Source organism: Polistes fuscatus, unplaced genomic scaffold (genome assembly GCF_010416935.1).
Source record: "Polistes fuscatus isolate 324 unplaced genomic scaffold, CU_Pfus_HIC Scaffold6, whole genome shotgun sequence".
NCBI lineage: Eukaryota > Metazoa > Arthropoda > Insecta > Hymenoptera > Vespidae > Polistes > Polistes fuscatus.
In genome coordinates this window covers 8,128,285-8,149,128 of record NW_025113140.1, presented here as the reverse complement: position 1 = coordinate 8,149,128, position 20,844 = coordinate 8,128,285, and the positions used below count along the sequence as shown (strand labels likewise).

General features: G+C 35.4%; 1 protein-coding gene across 5 annotated transcripts in view; it reads right to left on the bottom strand.

The window, feature by feature from the left end:
- The window catches only part of LOC122523146 (tyrosine-protein phosphatase 99A), a 323,865-nt gene that overhangs the window by 182,679 nt on the left and 120,342 nt on the right, over nucleotides 1-20,844 (bottom strand). For all 5 annotated transcript variants that reach the window (XM_043644766.1, XM_043644762.1, XM_043644765.1 and 2 more), the window contains exon 3: nucleotides 15,474-15,803. In XM_043644766.1, the coding sequence (XP_043500701.1) occupies nucleotides 15,474-15,803 (330 nt within the window). The remainder of the gene's footprint in view (nucleotides 1-15,473; nucleotides 15,804-20,844) is intronic.

Below are 20,844 nucleotides of genomic sequence, written 5' to 3'. Positions count from 1 at the left end.
TTCACGTACGAAGTATTACTTAAAAATTAGCAATTCTAGTCGATCTGTCTCTACCCGTACGGTTATTCACATACTGAACATTATTGGTAATGAATAAAAAAAGAATTAAAGTATTACGTTATCTTTTGATTCTTCAAATCGGATCGTTCGTATTCGTCGAATAATATTTTTTCGATTGCTCGTATTCGTGTGCATTCAGATAAAAAAAAAAATAAAAAGGAAAAGAAAAAGGATAGAAAAAAAAATATAAGAAAGAATACACATTTGAACGAACAAACGAATAGGTGCGATCTTAGGTAGGCTTATGATGAAACCCGCGAGAACCGATCGTGTGTGGGCGTGATCCGTGGTAGACGTGGCAAGAAGGGCTGGAGAAACATTGTGGAAATGGTTGAGAGATAGAGAGGTTGAGGTGACTGGTCCATCGGGGCCCTGCTAGGTATCCACCGGAGGATGAGATTTGCAGCAGCGTGCAGCGGTTCAGTTGACGTGATGCGTTGCATTATTCATTTCTACCCTGGTAACGTGGAACCACCAGCCGTATTCCTACTCACCCTACCACCACCAACACATCAACGTACCACCCTCAACGCGTTCTACGTTTCACCTACAACCTGGCCAACTCTAACAGAGGCTTGTCGAGTATACCAACGTTACCAATACCGTCAAGTCAAGCGTATCCAAACTTTAACGGATCATGTGTCATACGTAACGCTAGCTTTCCCACTTGCATTCGACAAATTTTAACAATATTTTCTACAATTCGATTTTATTTATTTTTGTCATTCGAAATTATGTATTATGTTATATATTATTGTACTCTCGAATAATGTGTTCTATATTTAAATTATTTAAATGCACGATCCACATTGCAGAATTTTTTATTCTTATTTGTTAGAGACAAAAAAGAAACGTGACACATTTGTACGATATTATTCATGGTTTTGTACAATGCTTGTCATGCTGTATCATCGAGGGAGATTTGTTTACTTTTTTTACGTACAACAAGATTGACACCTTGTCAAAGAAATCAATATCATCATAATAGGTACAATCGTTTTCAATTTCCTTTATCGAGTAAATCGTTTTGATATCAATCATATCGTTCACAATTTGACCAGAGCATATTCCATCTGAAATGAAAGTTTTCCGTGTTATGTACATATACTCGACTAGGAAATTGTCGTCGTGGTAGAAAAGCAGTGTCGTAAAGTTTGTACGACTCCGCGGACCGTCATTGTGATAAGGAAGATTTAAGAGTAGCTTTAGACGGGGAGATCTCGATGATGTATGCGCGCCAGCGTGATAACATTAATTTCAGAATTTACAAGACACATCGCTGGTCGAAGTTGCCGGAAGTGTTGCATTATATCTCCAACGCACAAAGCTGTCCAAGATGCGTTTGTAACTTGGCCCTTTCCTGATTTTATCTATGGAAATGTTGCAAATAATATTTCCCCTATCAAAAATTCGTTACCTTTCATTTGAAATAATCACGATGGTAACTATAAATATATATTATTATATTATATATTATTATATTATTATATATAATTTTCAGATTTAATAACTAATATTTGTTTAATACATTTTTTTTCTACGTTATACACATTTATTCAAAAGGTATTCGAAGTAAGAAAAATGTAACTAGCGTAAATCTATCTCGAATCTATGGTGATTCATGGAAAATGGAGGAAGGGAGATGATTAAACGGACGTCCCTTTAATTACGCCGTTCCAGACGTTGCATGAGCTGTGGTCGTAATATAAGGCCTTAATGCAGACTAATCGCTCTTCTACTGAAATCAAGGCGATAATTACGAAAACGGTGTAAAAATGTTTCCGACGCTTTCGTGACGTAACGCATCCCTTCATTTAATTTCGTTCATCTCCTCTCTCTCTCTTTCGTTCTATTTTTTTTTTTTTAGAATTCGTTAGCCATTCTTATTGGACGTTTAATTATAACGTCTTTGACCATTCACATCCACCCATGATTCATTCCAAAGTATAAGATTTTCAAGATACTTCGATAATCAAATTAATAATACTTTTATTTTCATTCATTTTCCTTGAAATAAATATTGTAGCATTATTACAATGAAAATTTATCGTTAACCGTGTAATAACTCCAAGGTTTTCTTTCTTACACGGAACTTCCTGAATAAAACGAAGAAACGTCCAAGAAGTTAAACGGTCACATGCTAATTTTTCATAAGCCTTACCTTATGGTCTCCCGTGCGAGATAAGGGATGACGAATATTTAACATTGAAATATTTTTATACCTAAGAAAATGCATGTTTCTGCATATCCGAAACGAGATAGAGGCATGTAAAAGAAAAAAATGTAGATTTGTTTTAACAAGTACAAGCAAATTACCCAAGATCTTACCTTGTAAAGGAAAAAAAAAAGTAATAGTGGTAAAAGTAAAATTTAACACGCAATAAGTTTTCACGTTAATCATTATCGATCCAACATCGGAATAACTAAATGCCATTCTTTTTTTTCTTTTTGCTTCTTCATTTTAATTCATTTAGAAACAAATAAATATAACGTTTGAAACAAATTAGTCGATTTGAACAAAATATTTTATTCATAAGCCGTTATAGATTTTTAAAGTTAAATTTAAACCATCGTAGAAACACAAATGCGTATAGGAATGAGTGTGTGTGTGTGTGTGTACGTCCATACTCGTAGAGTCCAAACAAATCTTTTTCTGTCGATTCAATTTTCCGTATATTTATCCCAAATAGTTTGCAGTTGTCCGAAAAAGCGGACAACGTCACTTACCGAATCAGTACTACAGTATCCACGTACATCAGTAATACAGTATCCACGATTCCAAATCTAGAGCTACATTCGTACATACGTACGTATTCCCGATATTGTCAAATTTGAAGCATTCTATTCTCTGACTCCTCTATCGGGTGATTATGAAATTGTTTTCGTGACTTACAATTAGAAACTCGACCAGAAACAACATATTAACTATTTTATATATCTATATACGTATACAGAGTGAGCCAGTTAAAACCAGTTACAATTAGTTCTACTATTTTAGCTATAGGTAGCAATATTTCAAATAAAAGTAATTTCAATGAAATTATGTGCTTTTTTAATTATTACAATTATAGTCTTTTTTAAACAATTTAAACAATTATTTATATTCAAGATCATTGACAGAAAAAATGGTTCAGATGGTCCGATCTTAATTCATGCACTTTGTATGCATATATACATCTGAATTGTGGTCTGAACAAAAAATTGCTATTAGCAAAGAGGGGGTAGTTGGGTACTCGGAGAAGAGGAACGCGTATATATCAAACATATAGTACAGTTACTAATATAGATGTAGTATATAATATATATTTATATCGGGAAAAGCGAAATTTCTCTTGGAAAGACTAACCTAACTCACACATCCTGGCTTTCAGTCGAAATTACTACGGTCTAATTCACCTTCTCTCTCTCTCCTTCTCATTCTATCTCGTAGGCATCTAGTTTGGTAATTTTCCACCAGTGAGAATTTGTTTAAACAGGAACTTCCTAATTCGAATCTCTTCGCAAATTTCGACAGTCCATCATGAAATTTAATAATCTTCCTGTAATACAATATAATCGTCGTCACTGTATTTAATATTATTATTTAGTATTTATCATTTTATCATTTTATCAAATATATAATTATGATAAAATAAATTAGTAACGTTTATGGAAAACAAAATAGGAAAAGTTGTTCGAACTAACAACCGAAAAGTTGTAAGAAATTTGATCACTAATGTAAGAATAAAACTGGAGTTCTATGAATCGAGAAAGTTCTAACATTAAATACGACGACGACGACGACGACGACGACTGATTGGTGGTGAATATAATTTTAATAATAATGCGTTGGATAGACTTGGTCAGAGAAAACTTGGAAAATACTCAGCATCAGAGATAATCACGGTTCGTTATCCAGTTCGCCATAAGTTCTCGGACCGTCGCGAATAGAAGTTAATTTATGAAAGAGCAGCTTACTTCGTATACCCGACTACTAAGTAGAAACGAAATCTAATGATAAAGTTTAAGCAACTTGTGCCGCCCCTATATCTATCTACCACCTTCTCTTTCTTTATTTTTCATAATGTTTCTTTCAAGTCAGGACTTTAAAGGGATAACGATGCCAACGTTTGTTCCCTAGTTCGTATTGGTATCGAGAAGAAATAGTAAATTTACGTGAAAATTTGGTGAAAAGATAAAAGTATATGAGGTAGATAGAGAAAGTGAAAGACAGCGAGAGAGAGAGAGAGAGAGAGAGAGAGAGAGAGAAAGAGATAGAATAAAATGAATGCTAGTGTTAGATAGAAGAACATGAAAGAAATTGATATCTCCGGGGTAAAGGTTGCTTGCACGGTTCCTTGAAATACATATCGAAATGATATCCCGATGGAAAACGAGAATCGACGGATCGCATTAGTCTGTACTGAAATATTATCGTCTCTCGGGGACAAGTCGCTAGTTTTAGTTGTGGTTCGTTACAAATTTCAATGTAAAAAAGAGATAAAGTTGAAGACAAATGAAAATAAAAAAAAAAAAGAAAAAGAAATAGGTAAAGAAATAAAGAAAGAAAGAAAGAGAGATAGAATGTTTCCATGTAAAAAGAAACAAATAAATAAAAGAAAAAGAAAAAAAAAAAGAAGCTGAATTTAATTTAGTTCTCGTTACTTTTCAGTGTAATAACGTTTTCGCGCGATTTCTCGGCCGTTTCAATGCAATTTGGTAGTGGTAAACTCGATAAACTCGCTGAAGGGGCTTCACCGTTAGATTTTAGCCGCTTACTTACGAGTTTCGGACATAAAACGTAACGAGGATATAGATCAAAGCGTTATACCGAACGTTAAAACTTCCTACAGCTATGTGTAAGAGCTTGCAAAGCTCATGGATGCAATAAACGTGTGTATATCTATGTATTTATGTATATGTGTATAGAATTTCTAAACATGCCCTCTGTTTCAGAAAGGTACGAACGTACTTACTTACATACGTGTATCGTGACCGAGGTGAGTCTCATTAAAAATCAGATGCGCGATAAACGAAACGCAATAAACTACGATTATCGGCCTCGTAAAATTGTTATTCTTCTTTCTTCGCTTATGACTTGACTTCCATGGACTAAGGGTTGAATGCATACGTAAGCACATATAACCCCTTTTCTTATTGCTGACCTTTATTATGAATCAGAGACGTGGAATACATAAGACGAGATGCTTTTCAAAATAATTTATACATAAATTGATTACTTTTCCATATGAATTACATTGAATTACATTATCATTATTGGTAAAAATATCTTTCGCAAGGATGGAGATGATGAAGGGAGCAGAAAGTTGATGACCTTTCTTTCGTGGGAAAGACAGAGGCTAGTAAGGGGTAGCATAAAACCCCTAACAAATATCTTCCATTGGAGAAGAGTAAATCTTCCAAAGTGTCATATCCCGTAGAATTTTATGGATAAGCTTGGTGGAGTACTGTTTGCGATAGGAAAATAAGCATTGCATTTGCATGTGAACTCAGTTTGGTAGGTGTATCGGAAAAAGATTGAACCTTACAAACCTTCATTTCTTTCTTTCCGTAAACCGACGAGAAATATCAAAACTTTCCTTCCTCTTTTATCCTATTTTGTATACTTTGATAAAAACAATAACCACTTTGAAAACAATCTTAATTTAATCTTGGAAAAGTAGAAAATCTTTATCGATAGTGTTCAAGCTCATTTTATCAAAGTACTTTTTCTTGAAATACGATTTATTATCTTTGTAACTAGAGTAACTTCCGGTTTAAATACGAGAACGTATTGATAGCGCGTAGCATGCTAAGTACTCACACGTTAAATCCCTTTCCTTTTATTCACCAACCCGGAAGCACGTGAGTCGTAGCAGTTTGTCTCACGAAATTAACCAACCTCCTCTAGTTCCCCTCTTCTCTTCATCCCAACCGACACCTTAAAACTCGTTTCGAGTCTACCCTTCAAGACGATTGCCGAGCTAATCGTGCTCTAATGGCAGCGATTAAACCACCACTGTTAAAATTACGTTGCGTTTTCTTCATGCTTACGCTTGATTCCGTTAACGAATCCCACACCTTTCGGAAACAACTATAAAAGGGGACTTTACGATAGTCTTATTGTCTGACCAATAATGGACTTTTTCTACTACGTCATTATAGTTCACTTACTGTCAGACATCCTCGAGTCGGTCAGAGTGATTTTAACAAAGAATTATTAATTTAAGGATAAAATGTTCATCGGATTTTAAATCAAATTGTGAAAAATTCTTTAATTAAATATTCTATTATATTTTATAATTAAGATTATTTTGAATATATTCAAACCATTGTAGGACAAATTTTTAAAAATATTTTTACTTAAAGGCAAGACAAAATTTCTTTCTACGAGAATGATATTAGCTAGAAAAGAAAAGAATCTCGATAAAAAAATATTATTAGTATTACTTTAGAAAGAAAAATCGAGACAAAGCAGAATCAACAGTCGACATCCATATAAGTTGGATCTCGTCGAATCGAAAAACATTATTTTTAATTGCGAGACCTCAAAATCGGAAAGGATCGGTGTATGCCAGATATCATAAATATTTTCTTACTGGCTTTATTCCAAAATGCGCTATGTAAATATCTCGATCTTGGCAATGCACCCTCGATGTAATATTCAGATTAGGTTGTAAAAATGCTTTAACCTTCCAAACCTAAGAAAGTACGACTTCCTTGTTATCCGGCGATAATAATTAATTGCATTATCATTTTACGTGGATTATTTTTTGCTTCTTCGGTCTTCTTATATGTTTTTCTTTTTTTGTAATTTTTAATAAAACAGGTAAGAGTGCATACCATTTGGCGTAATATTGTCGAGAAGGTAACATTTTTCTTGGCCATGCACGAACGTGGAAGTTGAAAGTTTTGCGTTTAAAAGTATATTTCCCAAACGTGCGATGCATCAAGTTGGAAGACACGCTCTTCTCCGATGGACACGCGATCCCCTTTAGCTTTCCTTCTTGTTTTTCACTATTTTTCCACGTTCGAAGTAAACTTTGCAAAAGATCTAAGGTGGTATAAGATTTTCACGGTTAGAATTGCAAGGGTCACTTGCTCGTCTCTCTCCCTCTCTCTCTCTCTCTCTAACTCTCTGTCTCTCTCGTTTCTATTTTAGTTCTAGATAAAATCTCGCGCTTGTTTCACCTCTTATGCGCTTGTAAGAACGAGATCTCTCGGGCAACGAGATAGGAACTAGGCGAATTGCTAGTGACTACACCTATGCGCTAGCATCCCACACATACCATGAATGTTCTCCTTGTCCCTGATTCCATTTTCTTCGGCCAGTTTTCGTAACTCCACCTAACTGTATGTGTTTGTATCTAGTATATATAAGAGAACGTGCGAGACTATAAAGACAGACAATAATAGAGAAAAAGAGAGAGAGAGAGAGAGACGTGGAAATAAACCGGATTGTGCCACATGGTAGAAGTTCCTTTTCAAGAAAAACAGATTCAATTGTTACTCGCAGACGTCGATCGAAATATCTCTCGTTTCGTTCTAAACACGACTAGAAAATGACTAAATCGGACTATTTTTTTCTACTCGAAAGAGTAATAATATTCTTTGATTTTTTTTTCTGATCTTATTTCTTCGATTTTTTTAAGGAAAGTACACTTTTTGCTTGACGGTAACTGGAGAACAATTTACAATGCGCTTGTCTAAAAGTGTTAGCTAAAAGCTAGGAGAGTAAAGGAAAAAAAGAAAACTAAAGGTTTGAAAGGAAAGTCTGACTTACAAGAAGTACTACATACATTTTACGGTTAGGAAAGGTTCCAACGAGACGTGATAAATGTCTCGGTACTTTCCTTTCCCTGAATGGTCCCCCTGGAATTCGCTAGGCGAGAATTTATGTTAAATTAGTTAAACCCTAATTCCGTACCGTTCAAAAGCACTCAAGGTATTTATGACGATCATCGATACTAAGATGTTTGCCGAACGATCTTTTATTCCTTTTTTCTCTCCCTTCAACTTGGAGTATTTTCTCATCTCGCGTATTACTTTTTTCCTCTTTTTTCAATTTGTCAATTTCTCTTTCTCTCTCTCTCTCTTATTTTTCTTTCTTTTTTTTTTTATATCTTTTTACGACAATTTGGTACGAACGAGAGATTGAATTATCAACGTGAAATCGAGTAATTTCTTTGAACATTCTCGGAATTGTCCGTTTCTTGCTCGAACGTATGGAAATTATATGATATCTAACCGAGGAACTCAAGAAATATGTTTTTACTATTATAATGTAGAATTTGATGGAGGTGATTAAGAGAGCAAAGTAGATCCTACAATAATAGATAATTAAATCGAACAACCTATTCATTTTAATTACCAAAGCCAATTAATTTATGAGAAAAAATGTCTACTTGTGACTTGATTAAAATAGTTTCTTTGTAACATTTAATTAATCGTATTCACCCTACGCTTAGCATTGATCTAATCGATTTGCATAGATACTAACGGAGATTAGTACTACCCTTTTGTCGTTACTCGCGTGGTTAATTTCCGGAATTGCGATAGAAAATGAGAGAGAGAGAGAAAGAGAGAGAGAGAGAAAGAGAGAGAGAGAGAAAGAGAGAGAGAGAGAAAGAATTTCATTTATCAGACAAAGTTAATTAACTTCATAAGTAATCACATCTAATATAATAATTATTCTATAAATTATTAAAACAATATTTTAACCAAGGTCATCAATTTCACGATAAAATAAATTGCATTAATCAAAGAAAGAAATAATAAATAATTAAAAAGATAGAATCATTTGTTCGTTACATTTTACGTTTATCTCTGGCTTTAGCTTTTTATTATGAAATATTTAATAGAAAAATTGTGATTAAGGGCTGAAAAAAATAATAGTCGGAGTACACCGAATTCTAAGCCATTTGGGTCTCCGATGCGAAACGCAACCGCGCGACAAGAGGAAACGAGTGCTAGAGAAATAAAGAGAGAGAGAGAGAGAGAGAAAGAGAGAGGGAGAGAGAGAGGGGGGGAAAGGAAAAAGAGAAAAAGAGAAGCATTTGGTAGATCGTCTGGCCGACAATAGCGCGACGAAGAAAGTATAGCAATTTTCGAAGGAGAAAAATTTTATTCGCTCCAACAAAAAAGAGAGAGAGAGAGAGGCAGAGAGAGAGGCAGAGAGAAAGGGAGAGAATCTTCTTCGAACCTTCCCATTTCTTTTCCAGACTCTCTTGCCGTTCCAGAACTCGACCTATTTACTTCCTCTGTCGTGACTAGTACACCTCCTACATAGAAACGAAATATTACGATGAGAGAGAGAGAGAGAGAGAAAGAGAAAGAGATAGACGTTATTTATGGAACAAAATCGTGACGTTTAACATTAACGAAAAGACATCTTATAAGTGAATTTTACGTACTAGTACGAATATAATCTATTGAAATAACCAAAGATAAGGGATGGGGGTTGAGCGGGGGAAATGTATCTTGCAACCACTTTTTAGGGGAGAACATTTTCTTCGAAAGAATAAATATATATTATTTTCTCTGTATAATTAAATATTAACACATATTTGACTATATTACTATATCGTATATGTAATGATTATGACGTAAGTGCTCGAAGTATTTAAGGATAAGGAAAAAGAACATTTGAATAAAGTTTACAAATTCCAAAAACATGTATTAAAAACTAAATAGACCATAAGGATCTTACTTTTTATCAATGACTTTTCTTTCAGAAGTAAAGGAACACCCATTTTTCCGTATCTTTTCTTTCTCTCTCCTTCTCTTCTCTCTCTCTCTCCTTCTCTTTCCGGACTTCTATTGGTTTTCCTCGAGGTTATGCAAGTGGGAAGGGTGAAGCGCCCTACTTAGCTTGCAACCGACGCGGAGAATCGTTTTCGTTGGGTATACCTCGGTTTACAACGTCGAGGCTCCTTCCCTTCCCAAATCCGCCGTACGCTAGGGTATTCCTGACAGCCTTTCTCATTTACTCTAATTATATACCGTGAGTCATGTTCGTCGTTGCAGCATGCAGACGAGCACTGCAATGAACAGAGCGAGAGAGAGAGAGAGAGAGAGAGAATGAGGAAGAAGATAGCGAAGAGGAGAAGGAGAGAAATAGAGAAGGAAGGAAATAGGATACGGAAGAAGGGTGGGAGAACGAGGAGGAGGAGGAGGAGAGGGTGGAGATCGAGAAGGAGAAGAAAGAGGAGAGACTATAGATATATCCGCGTACGTAAACGGCACCACAAAATATATACTTATATACATAGACTGGTATAACAGTTAGGTAACGCATCACGTCCTTCGTTGCTCTCTACTAAGCAGTAAGAATACACCATTAATTTAAGATCCTAAAGGCTTCGTACCTCTACGTCACTAATTATTTGGTCTGACGTAATACGTTACGAGAGTAAGCAAGATATAGGGATAAAGAGGAAGAGAAAGAGTGAGGGAGAGTGTTAGAGAACTCGATTGCTATTACCGAATATCATCGTTTGATCTTTCACATTTCCTTTTGTCAAAGCTAACGACTTGTATGGAAATTCAAAAGAGTTTCCGTCTCTTTATATTTAGCGTTACATATTCCTAAATCGGGGGAGGGTGGGGGGAAAAAAAAAGGAAGAGAGAAAAATCGGGTGAAAGGAAAAGATAACAAAGTACCGACATGTTCCTAGGGATCGATCTATTATTCAGGTAACGTGTGTGTATATATATATATATATATATATATGTATATATATATATATATGTATATATACAGATTCTAGTTACGAAAGCCGATAATGACGTGGAATCGATAAACAATATCGTGGTTACAAGACTCGGTGATATAAACCATCCGATATCTGCATCTAGTGCTGTTTGATTTACAAAGGGTAGGAATGCTGATAGATGTGGAGACGAAGGAGGAATAATCATGGTTCGTTAGAAAACACCCGATATTTTGTTTCTGACGACACCCTATTTCCTCTTTATCTTTCTTTTTCCTTGTTTACCATGATCGTATACGATGGTTCTGCTAGCAGTGCAACGCTCTGCCGACTCCTTGTATATTCCGTCATGCATATGAATGAAACTGTTTTACTGTGAGCCCACAAAAAATAAAAATGAGAAGAAAAAAGAAGAAAAAAGAAAGACAAGAGGAAAAATAAAACGCCGAAGGTAAACGTCGTAGGCACCGTTAAACGACTCGCGCTTATTCATAGTTCTGCAACCGGGAGGAGACTTCTGATGTGGTAAAACTTTAGATGATAATTTAAGCCTCCCAAAGAAGACCATCCTACATCCTACGACATTCTTTGTACCTTTGAATTACAATGGTATTCCTAGAAAGAATATATTTTCCACCTATGACTTTTCCACCTCGTTCTATCCTTTAAACTGCTATTATCTCTAACTATTATTATTATTATTATTATTATTATTCTTTAAGCTTCCGTTAGAGTGTATCAACAACTATATACCTAACTATCTATCTACCAACCCATAACAAACAATCCTGAATTTCATCCTTTGTAGAAATGAATTTAGAAAACTACTATTAGAAATTCCAACATGGTATATCAAAGAACAAATATCAGGCGCGTAAATTCGTTTTACTTTCTGACTCAAAGGACAGGAATTCTGTTCGAACAGGAAAACGAACACTATAGTTGGTCGGCTAGCATCATTCGACTATTCAATTCTATCTAATACCGTTCTCATTCTTTTCTTATCACAGACGTTCTATCGTTCGGCAAAATTCTTTCTCTCCGAGCAAAAGCTTCGAACGCGGTTCTCTGGAAAACGTAGTTTTCTTCTTCCGTATGGATCCAGCTAGAAACTCCTACGTACCTACTACTATCGGACATGAAAAGAAAGAAAGAAGATGGAGAATAATATAAAAAAAAAAAAAGAACTAGAAAAAGGCGCAACGAGGTGATGCGACAAAACCAGGAGCCATTGTTTAACATGCATCTCGGATATGCGCTTCATATGCGTTTTCTATCTCCACCTTTCCTATCCTTTTCCAGCTTACATCCTTTACGCGTTCATTCTTCTATCTTTCACCCCGCCCCCTCCCCCACGAGAAATGGAAGTCAAAGAAAGAAAGTCGACCACAAAGAACGCGTTGAATATGCTTTCTCGTATTTTTTCTATTAAAAAATACGTAAAGCTTGTTTCCTTTGTTTATACAAGTACGACGAGTTAGTTTATTTTTGAGATCTTGCGTCAGCTTACTATTTTGCAAAATATATTTATAATAAATTATCGATACTTACCGCGTATCGATCAATAATACAATATAATCGTGTTGCATTTGTCTCGTATTCAAAATCGATAAGACTTCACAATTTTTTTTATTTCAACAGAGACGATCGGGATTCGTTCGAGGTAAACACGTTTATTAGTAATAATACGTATCTATTTTTAAAATCTGTATACCTGATATAAAAAACGTGAATTATTTAACGTAGAAATGCAGCATATAAGCTTATAATATGATATTCGACTAACGATAAGTGTCTATAGAAAATTTTCAACGATTCTTTCTTTTTACGAACTAAACAAATTACTCGAAGTCTCCGTCATTAATTTAAACTATATATAACTAGAGGAACGAGAGACAGAGGAACGAAAGAGGGATAAAAAAGAAAAAAAAGAAAAATAAAAATAAAAATGAAAGAAATTGATCTGCATCGTACGCTTCTCGGACTGAGACCAGTACGGACAGCCTCACAGGGAATTGTTCAGTCGGCAGCCGAGATTTTTTGCGAATAGAGAGATGAAAATAAGGAAAAACGCGAAAGCCAATCTCGTTCGTTGGTACGTATTCCCGATAGACATCTGTATATGCTCTTTCCAGAGATTTCAGAAATATTCATTTTAATGGTTGATCTAACGCAGGTATTGGTTACTGTTGAAGTGCTACGTGTTCAGAATTCTTTGTGGGGAAACACGTACGAACAAAATACTCTTCCTCTCTTTCTCTTGAAAAGATGCCTGCGTAGCTGCCGTTATTCCTCACGTATATACTTCGCTGAATGTTACGATTAAAGTATCAAAAATATTTCAATCTTTTTTGAATCCATAAATCTATGAAGCTTTCATTAAAAAAAAAAAAAAAGAATCCTTAAATATACGACGTTTATCAAAGTTTGAACATTTCGTAGAAAATAATTTCCTTTCGAATTTACGAACGTAGAATGTTCAATATTAATCCTATATTGAATAGTATTTATTTGTAATTAAATGATAAGTTTTTATTAGAAATCCAATAAACGTGAAAGTATATTAATGGATGTAAATATGTACGATATATATACTCGTATGATAATATGCACAAGAAAGAGTAAGTTTATAAGAACTATATAAGAAGATATAAACGATTCTCCGACGACATGAAATCGAGTTCATGTAATATCGAGAGGAAAATCCGAGAAAACCAGGAGAGTTCGTCGTGCATTTGGAGGAAGCATGAATAAGATGATTCGCTGGAAGGCATGGTAACCGTCGCATAATTTTACGTCGTTTCACTCAGAAATTCGAGAGATCCTTTCAATCGAATAGCGCAACGAATCGTGCATCGAATTTGAATCGATCGCGACGTATCACGGATGAGAAATGACGCTAGAGATATCTGCTTAGTTTTTACTTCTTTCGTTAATTTTTTTCTTTTTTCTTACCCATCCGCTTTTTTACTTTTCTTTTTGTATGTTTGGGAAACGAGACGAGTAAAGTTATGGCAGAGAAGTTATGGTCTTGTGCTCTATCTCTCTCTCTCTCTCTCTTTCGTGATACCAACGACTATGGGACACGCCTCGGAGTAAAAGTTTGCTCTTGACGCGTTGAGTTACACGTGACGAATTCAAATCAGGCGTAAATACTTAAAGCAAACACTTCGTAAGGGTAGAGACCGAGTTTTAAAATAAAGCATTAGAAGATCGTCGAACACCGAGGTAGTTAGAGGGGATGGTGCCAGCCATACCCAATCCTTTCCCCTTCCTACTTTCCCAAAAAGTTCACCGTGAAGTTTGTGTAAACTCGGAAACTTTCCGAGTGAACTAGCTACCCGAACACAAATTGCGACCACAGTGAATGAATCAAAGAGTGACCATTACGCGGTTTTGCAAAGTAAGAAAAAAAAAAAACGGGGGAAAAAATAGAGAAAGAATGAGAGAACTGATCGAGAAAAATTACCGGGGGGGAAGAGAAAAAAAAGTAAAGAAAAAAGTAGGAAGGTAGACGGATGAGATAAGAAATAAAATTTAATGTCGTTGAAGTACAAACGATTCGTTTTTACTTATCACGAAAGTAAGCGAAAAGTAAATCGATATATTCCGAAGGAAGTGTAGAAAAGCGTTCTCGATGGGTATAGCTGCTGGCTAAAAGCAATAGAAAGTGCACTCGAAAAGTTTTCATCATTTTTAACCACGCAAGGAGGAACAGAAGAACTGCATTTGTACTTGGTAATGTCTCTATTCTTCGAGAAGAAACACGGCAAGATTTTGCCAGAAAGAATATGCATGATGTTGCTACTATACCGTATACCTTAGACCGGAACGCATCGATTTCGTTCCAAAATCGAAACGCGTTGACCGAGTTGGCCTCAACTTCGATGAGAGCTATGATATGGTAATAGCTAGATAGATAATTAGAGAAAATGTATAATTATCTGAACCGTTACGAAGACCATTTTCACATTCGAACGGAGAATGCAACCCCTCGCGGCAAGTTTATCCAATATCGTTGAAACAACGATATTGAGGTTACAAGAAGATCGCTACTAGTGTATAGTTGGAACGTACTTTGAGAAGGCCTTCAAATTGCCTTCGTTAGTAGTGCGATACCCTTTGAAAGTCCTTTTATATCTACATGTAAGGTTTCCTAAATTTCCCTCAACTAAAAGCAATTTCTAGTAACTCTGCAATCACTACCTTTTCCAACTAGTACTTACCTTTACGAAACAACGACTAACCAATACGAATTAGCTCTTGCTAATAGAAAGAAAATAATTTAATGTCGAATGAACGTGAGTAGATAAATGGAAATTTCAAAACTGGTTCGTATATCAAGAATATATACATTATGCATCTACGAATTTCTCGGACATCGTACCAGAGTTTAAATAGGGATATATTGACGCATGAGTTTGTTATTACAATGTTCTTCTACGTACATATATACCCAACGCATATAGAGTTATTAGATTCTGGGTTGAGATTTCTTCAAAAATAACAAAATCTTTGTTTTCGCTTCTCGATGAGCAAATATAATTTACATATACAGATTCAAATTAATGTGAATTATTTTGTATTCTAGTTGAAAAATCTCACTTTTTGTACGGACTACGATATGGTGAGAAAAAAAAAAGAAAATATTTTTCTAAAAGTATTGATAATAAAAAGAAGTAATAAAAAATGTGTAATAATTAAAAAATAAGTAACACTCACCTTGAACGATGAGCTTAATGACGGCTTCCGGTGTACTACGATTGTTTATCAGGCACTCGTACTTGGCCGAGTCCGGTGCTGTGACAGGATGAAATTGTAGAGCGTAATTTTTCAAAGAGAGAAACACCCTATTCTGATGACTCCGAACAACGGTGCCTCTGTTGGCGTGCTCGAGTTGCATCCCGTTAGCCCGCCACTCGAGCAGTTGCATACCGTCGGCTCGCCACTCGAGCATATACACCAGAGAGTCTTCCGTCACTCCTGGACAACTCAACGTCACGTTCTTGCCAGCCTCAACGACGAGCTCCTCGACCAACGAATTCATGGCATCTGAAAAGACGAAGGTCGATCTATTAATCTAAATAACTTTGTTTATTCATTTTAACAGCAGATCTTTCGTCAGTTACTGAAGAATATCTGACATCGTAAAATATCATATATATACTTAAGTACATCCAAACGTATAAATTTTTGTTTTCTTTTATCTTCCACCATTGCGAATACATCATAAAATCTACAACTATATTACAAAAACAGAAAATACTCATTCATTTTTCAATACTTCCAAAACAAATACCTACTTTACACAGACATAATATACGTGTGTTCTTATAAATTGAATAATTCATAAACGAATCATTAATATAAATACATAAACACATTATCAAAACATAAATCTCATCGTTAATATATCGTGGTCAATTTATAAAATCATACGATTGTGCAACAAAGATCCTATTTTTGTTGATTTCGAAAGTGAGGATAACAAACAAACTGTCCCCTTGATGGTACTTTTTTTTTTCCAAACTATCGTACATATGTATGCAATGTACATACATATACGCCAAACGTAACAATATTAAAAATACGAGAAAAACTATGAAATATGAAATGCGAGAGAAATGGAAAAAGGAGAAACGAATTCGAGTTAGTATGATCCAGGCAAACTCTGTCACTACTATTTCCCTCGGCATCAAATAAAACGACCATAGGATTCACAAGCGTACCAATTTTATGCAATGTAACTCGTTGCGTTATTAGCCGTACGTTTGTAACTGGATTAATATCTACCTGGGATCATACTCTCGCTCGCGTGCTTTCGCATTGATTACGAACGATTCCGTTTGGATGTATAAATATTGTGGATGCTTTTCAAATTTTCTATCTCTTTTGGTTTTGTTTCTTTTTATACGTATACCTATATATATACATGTACATATACATATACATTTTTTGTTCTTTTATTTATTTATTATTTCGTAGCATTCTCTCTGTTTGCTTTTTTTACATTCCATTTTTATCTTCACGCGAAAGAAAAATATTTCGAGGTTAAAACGAAACTTTCTCTCAAACCCTCCTATAGTTTCTCGTATCACGTAAAATAGTAACTCTTAAATAATAGAAAAAAAGAGGAAACATCTAACGTACACCGTACAAACTTAATTATCCCTTACCACAAATAAGGCAACCAGTCCGATTCACGATCTTTCCTCTTATGGTAACGGTGCTATACGATTACCGCAAACTTCTCAACTTTATTCCAAGCAAATACTCTTCCTTTTCTTTTCACCTTACCAATCTCTTCTTTTTCTCTCCCTGTCTCTCCACTCTCTCTTACTCTATTTTTTTATTCTCTCTCTGTTTTTTTTCTTCTTTTTTTTTTCTTTTATTTCTTAACGACAGTCTGATGGAGCTACACTAGTGATGCTAATCGTTGACAAGTTTACGAGTAGTAGATAAGCCGACTAAGTACGACTACCTGTGTCTTGTGTTGCCACAACAGATAAGTTCTTACCACCAATCGTTTTCTTTCTCTTCCTTCCACGAACAGTTTTCGTAGGGGAAAAAGAAAAGAGATTAAATAATGATACAACAAAACGAATAACTTCAATTGCTTTTTATAATTATTTTAATGATCTCATTTTATTACGAAAAATCTCATGAACTTTGTACGCGGTTAAAATATTTCATTTTTAAACGATAGAAAAAAATTTCGATAAGGATATTTTCCAATGGAAAAAGAAAAAAGAATATAAATATAATTGTTTACGAGATGATAGTAAAAATATCGAAAAAAAATATTTAGAAGGGAGAAATGAAATTATTAAATTTCAAATGACGATAAGAGAATTTTTCAAAAGACGATTAAGTTTTGGTCTTTTTCATGCAGGATGCTCAGAACAGATGCGAACTCTATCGGTCAATTATCGGGGAATCAAACTATCCAAAGTGAAAGGTCAACGGAGCTCTGCCCCGTTAAGTGTTTCGGTATTAAATTTCCGGAGCAACGCGATCGTTGGAAGCATTCGAAGCACGCGTACGTACTCATACGTGCATAAAGTGCGAGTTTGGTTCAACCAGCCATATCTCGATACCGCACTTTCTCTCCCAGAGGTGTCGATCCACCTCTGCAACCCTTCATCCCTCTCTACCAAACCAAACTTTGCATCTGGCGTATACACGTTCGCAAAAAAAAAAAATATAGCAATTTCCCTCTTTCTCTATTTTTTTATTTAATAAAACGAAATGACTGAATAAAATAATTGACCTGTAGGACCCCTATAGCTTGAAGATAAACCGTTTGTGTGTGAGCTAATGTAATAAATAGAATAAAAATAAAATATGAAAAAAAACAAACATTATACAAAATACGAGCATTAAAAGAAATTAATGAAATGGTCTCGAAAAGAAAATGTTTGTTTTAAATTCACTATTCATAATCCTCTTGGCCTATGGAACGATTTTCTCAGGATTGGAGCAAGATATAAGTATAAACTATGAAGTCATTCAAGATATACTCTTTAGAAGGCTGACAAGTGAATAATGAGGCTTCATTAACTCGCCGGTGGATTATACGGAGCGGAGAGTAGCTTCCAAGATCCGTATAAATATCGTAAAAGGAAGCTTCTCATCCGGAGATTTGCCGTTTTGGAAACGTTGTTGTTTAATATCCCAACCAAAAAGTAATCCCTGCATTTTTATATTACACTCTAATTTTAATGTATCTAACCTCAACGACGTTGCTAGTTTCCTCACAGATTAGAATAAAAATCTAAATTCATTTCGATGAAAAAGAAAAAAAAAAGAAAAGAAAACAAAGAAGAAAAAAAAAGGAAATCGCGAACGAAAACTAAAAGAGAATGAAATAAGAATTGTTAGCGAAGTTTTGTTCTTTTTCTCATGAGAGAATCACGTTTTCTTTAGACGAGAGAGTGAAAGAAGGAAAGAAATAGAAGGAGAGGAAGAAGATGGGCAGCCTAAACTTTCTGTCATCCTCCTCATCTACTCCTTGGTCATAGAAGCCCATTTCGCGCGCAGGTTAACATAATGTAAAAACTTTTCCGGCAGTTGATAACGCCCGCTGCCATTCTGCTAGCACGTTCGTGACAGCGCGAAATATATATAAGGATTTTTCCTACTAACTTCGATCGTCCGAACTTCCTTTCGAACATACGTTACTACAAAAGCGAATTAATGCGACGCTCTACCGATTTACGATTTTATCTCATCTTTTTTTTTCTTTCTTCCTTCCTTTCTAAGAACCTATCGGCGTAGGTCTAATTTTTTAAGAGGAAACAAAAATCTAGCTTAAATCTCACGTAAATATTATACGTCATCCTCTTATTATTTTCAAATAACTTATTTTTAATATTAAACAAAGTATATTATATTTTGAATATTAAGTAAAGTATATGTGGCAACGAGTACGAATTCATTCATCGTAATTAGAAAGGTTGTAATAGTCTATACTGTAAACTTCTACGTTATGAGTCTAATAATGTTTAATAGTACATCTTCTAGTAGTATGGTTGAAAGAGAAAGCTTGGATGAAATAAGAGAACGTTAACAATCTAGACGAATATTTAGGACGTCTGTCTAAAGTCTCGTGAACACCAATGTATTCGTCTTTCTTCGTGTCTTCTGTACCTTCTCCATTATCATTTTCATTTCTCTTTCTCTCTCTCTCTCTCTTTCTCTCGTTGCTACCTTAATTACTCGTCATAAAGTGGCAGCCACGCTACTTCCATTTCTTCGAGTTAAAAGTAGAATAGCTACTCGAATCAAGCCGAGTCCTTGAAATCAACTTTAATACCGTAGGTATATTACGAAGCTTAAAAGAACGTCTTAAAGCTGACAAAGAAAGACAGGCTACTGCAGTTTCTTTCAGTGAATTCACCGAAATATCTCCTATTATCCTGATGTCTGTTTTGCCGTTGTTATAAAATATGGACATTGAGGAGAGAAATAGAGAGAGAGACAGAGAGAGAGAGAGAGAGAGAGATCTAGGAAATACTTTAGTATAAACGGAAAGAAAACCGAAAGGAAACTGTTAAAACGCATTAAAACAAATGCCTTAAGAACTATCTCTTTTTCAATTATGAAATAAGCGATGGAAACTTGTTAATGTTCTTATTTCTTACCGAGTGTTAACTTTCATCCGATAAATATTCTATCCTCGTATATTACGAGCTTTCACGTTTATTTACAAATAAAAATAGAATAACGAACTTTGGTTCAAAGTTTCCTATGGAAAAGTGTATCCCATGGAATAAACCAACGATTTAATACCGTTCGAAAGACAAATTTTCGAAAAAGAAAAAAAGCAAGAAAAAAAAGACTTCGTCGTTTTGGGAAGTAGAATCTGAAATGGATTTTAAGAGGGTACTACGAAATACAGGGAAAAAGAAAGAGAGCCTAAAAAGGGAGAAAAGAAACGAAATAAGATAAAAGAGTAGGAATGAAAAGAGTGTGGATCGGATAGGGGGTGGAGATGGGGGTGGTATAGTGTATAGAACGAAGCTAGAACTGTATCCAGAGCCAGAAAAGCAAAAGCAATTAAGATAGTTACTTGGTTATGAGACAAAAAGGCGAGTCAGAACGAAGGTAGGAAGGTAATTACCGTGGTAACGGCTTGCCTTCGCCGTGTGACTGTGTCTCGTGGAGCGTGCTGGCTTCTGGGGAAATTAGTGCTGGAAAAATTCATGCCCACGGAAGATTTGCGTAAATTAATTTACGGCACGGAGCCAAGCTCCTGCCGAGGAAAAGAGGATGAAATTCAATTTCTTCGCGCTGAAGGTGCGCGGCTGGTTGCGAGAAGTGGATAGGAAAAGGAGTGGGGGGCGTGGGGGAGTAAGAAGGGGGTCAACGAAATTGCTTAGGCACTCCCTGGACAGTTCGACGATGGCGATAACTTATCCGAATTCAGCAATCTCGGTTTCTTCTTCCGGAGGGCTGTTCTACGGACGGCTGAAAGCTTTAATCTCGAGAAAATTTATTCGGCCACGGAGAAAGGTCTCGTTCCGAGATTCTCGAGACTCTCCCTGTCTCTTCTCTCTCTCTCTCTCTCTTTCTTTCTTTCTCTCGTCTTCTC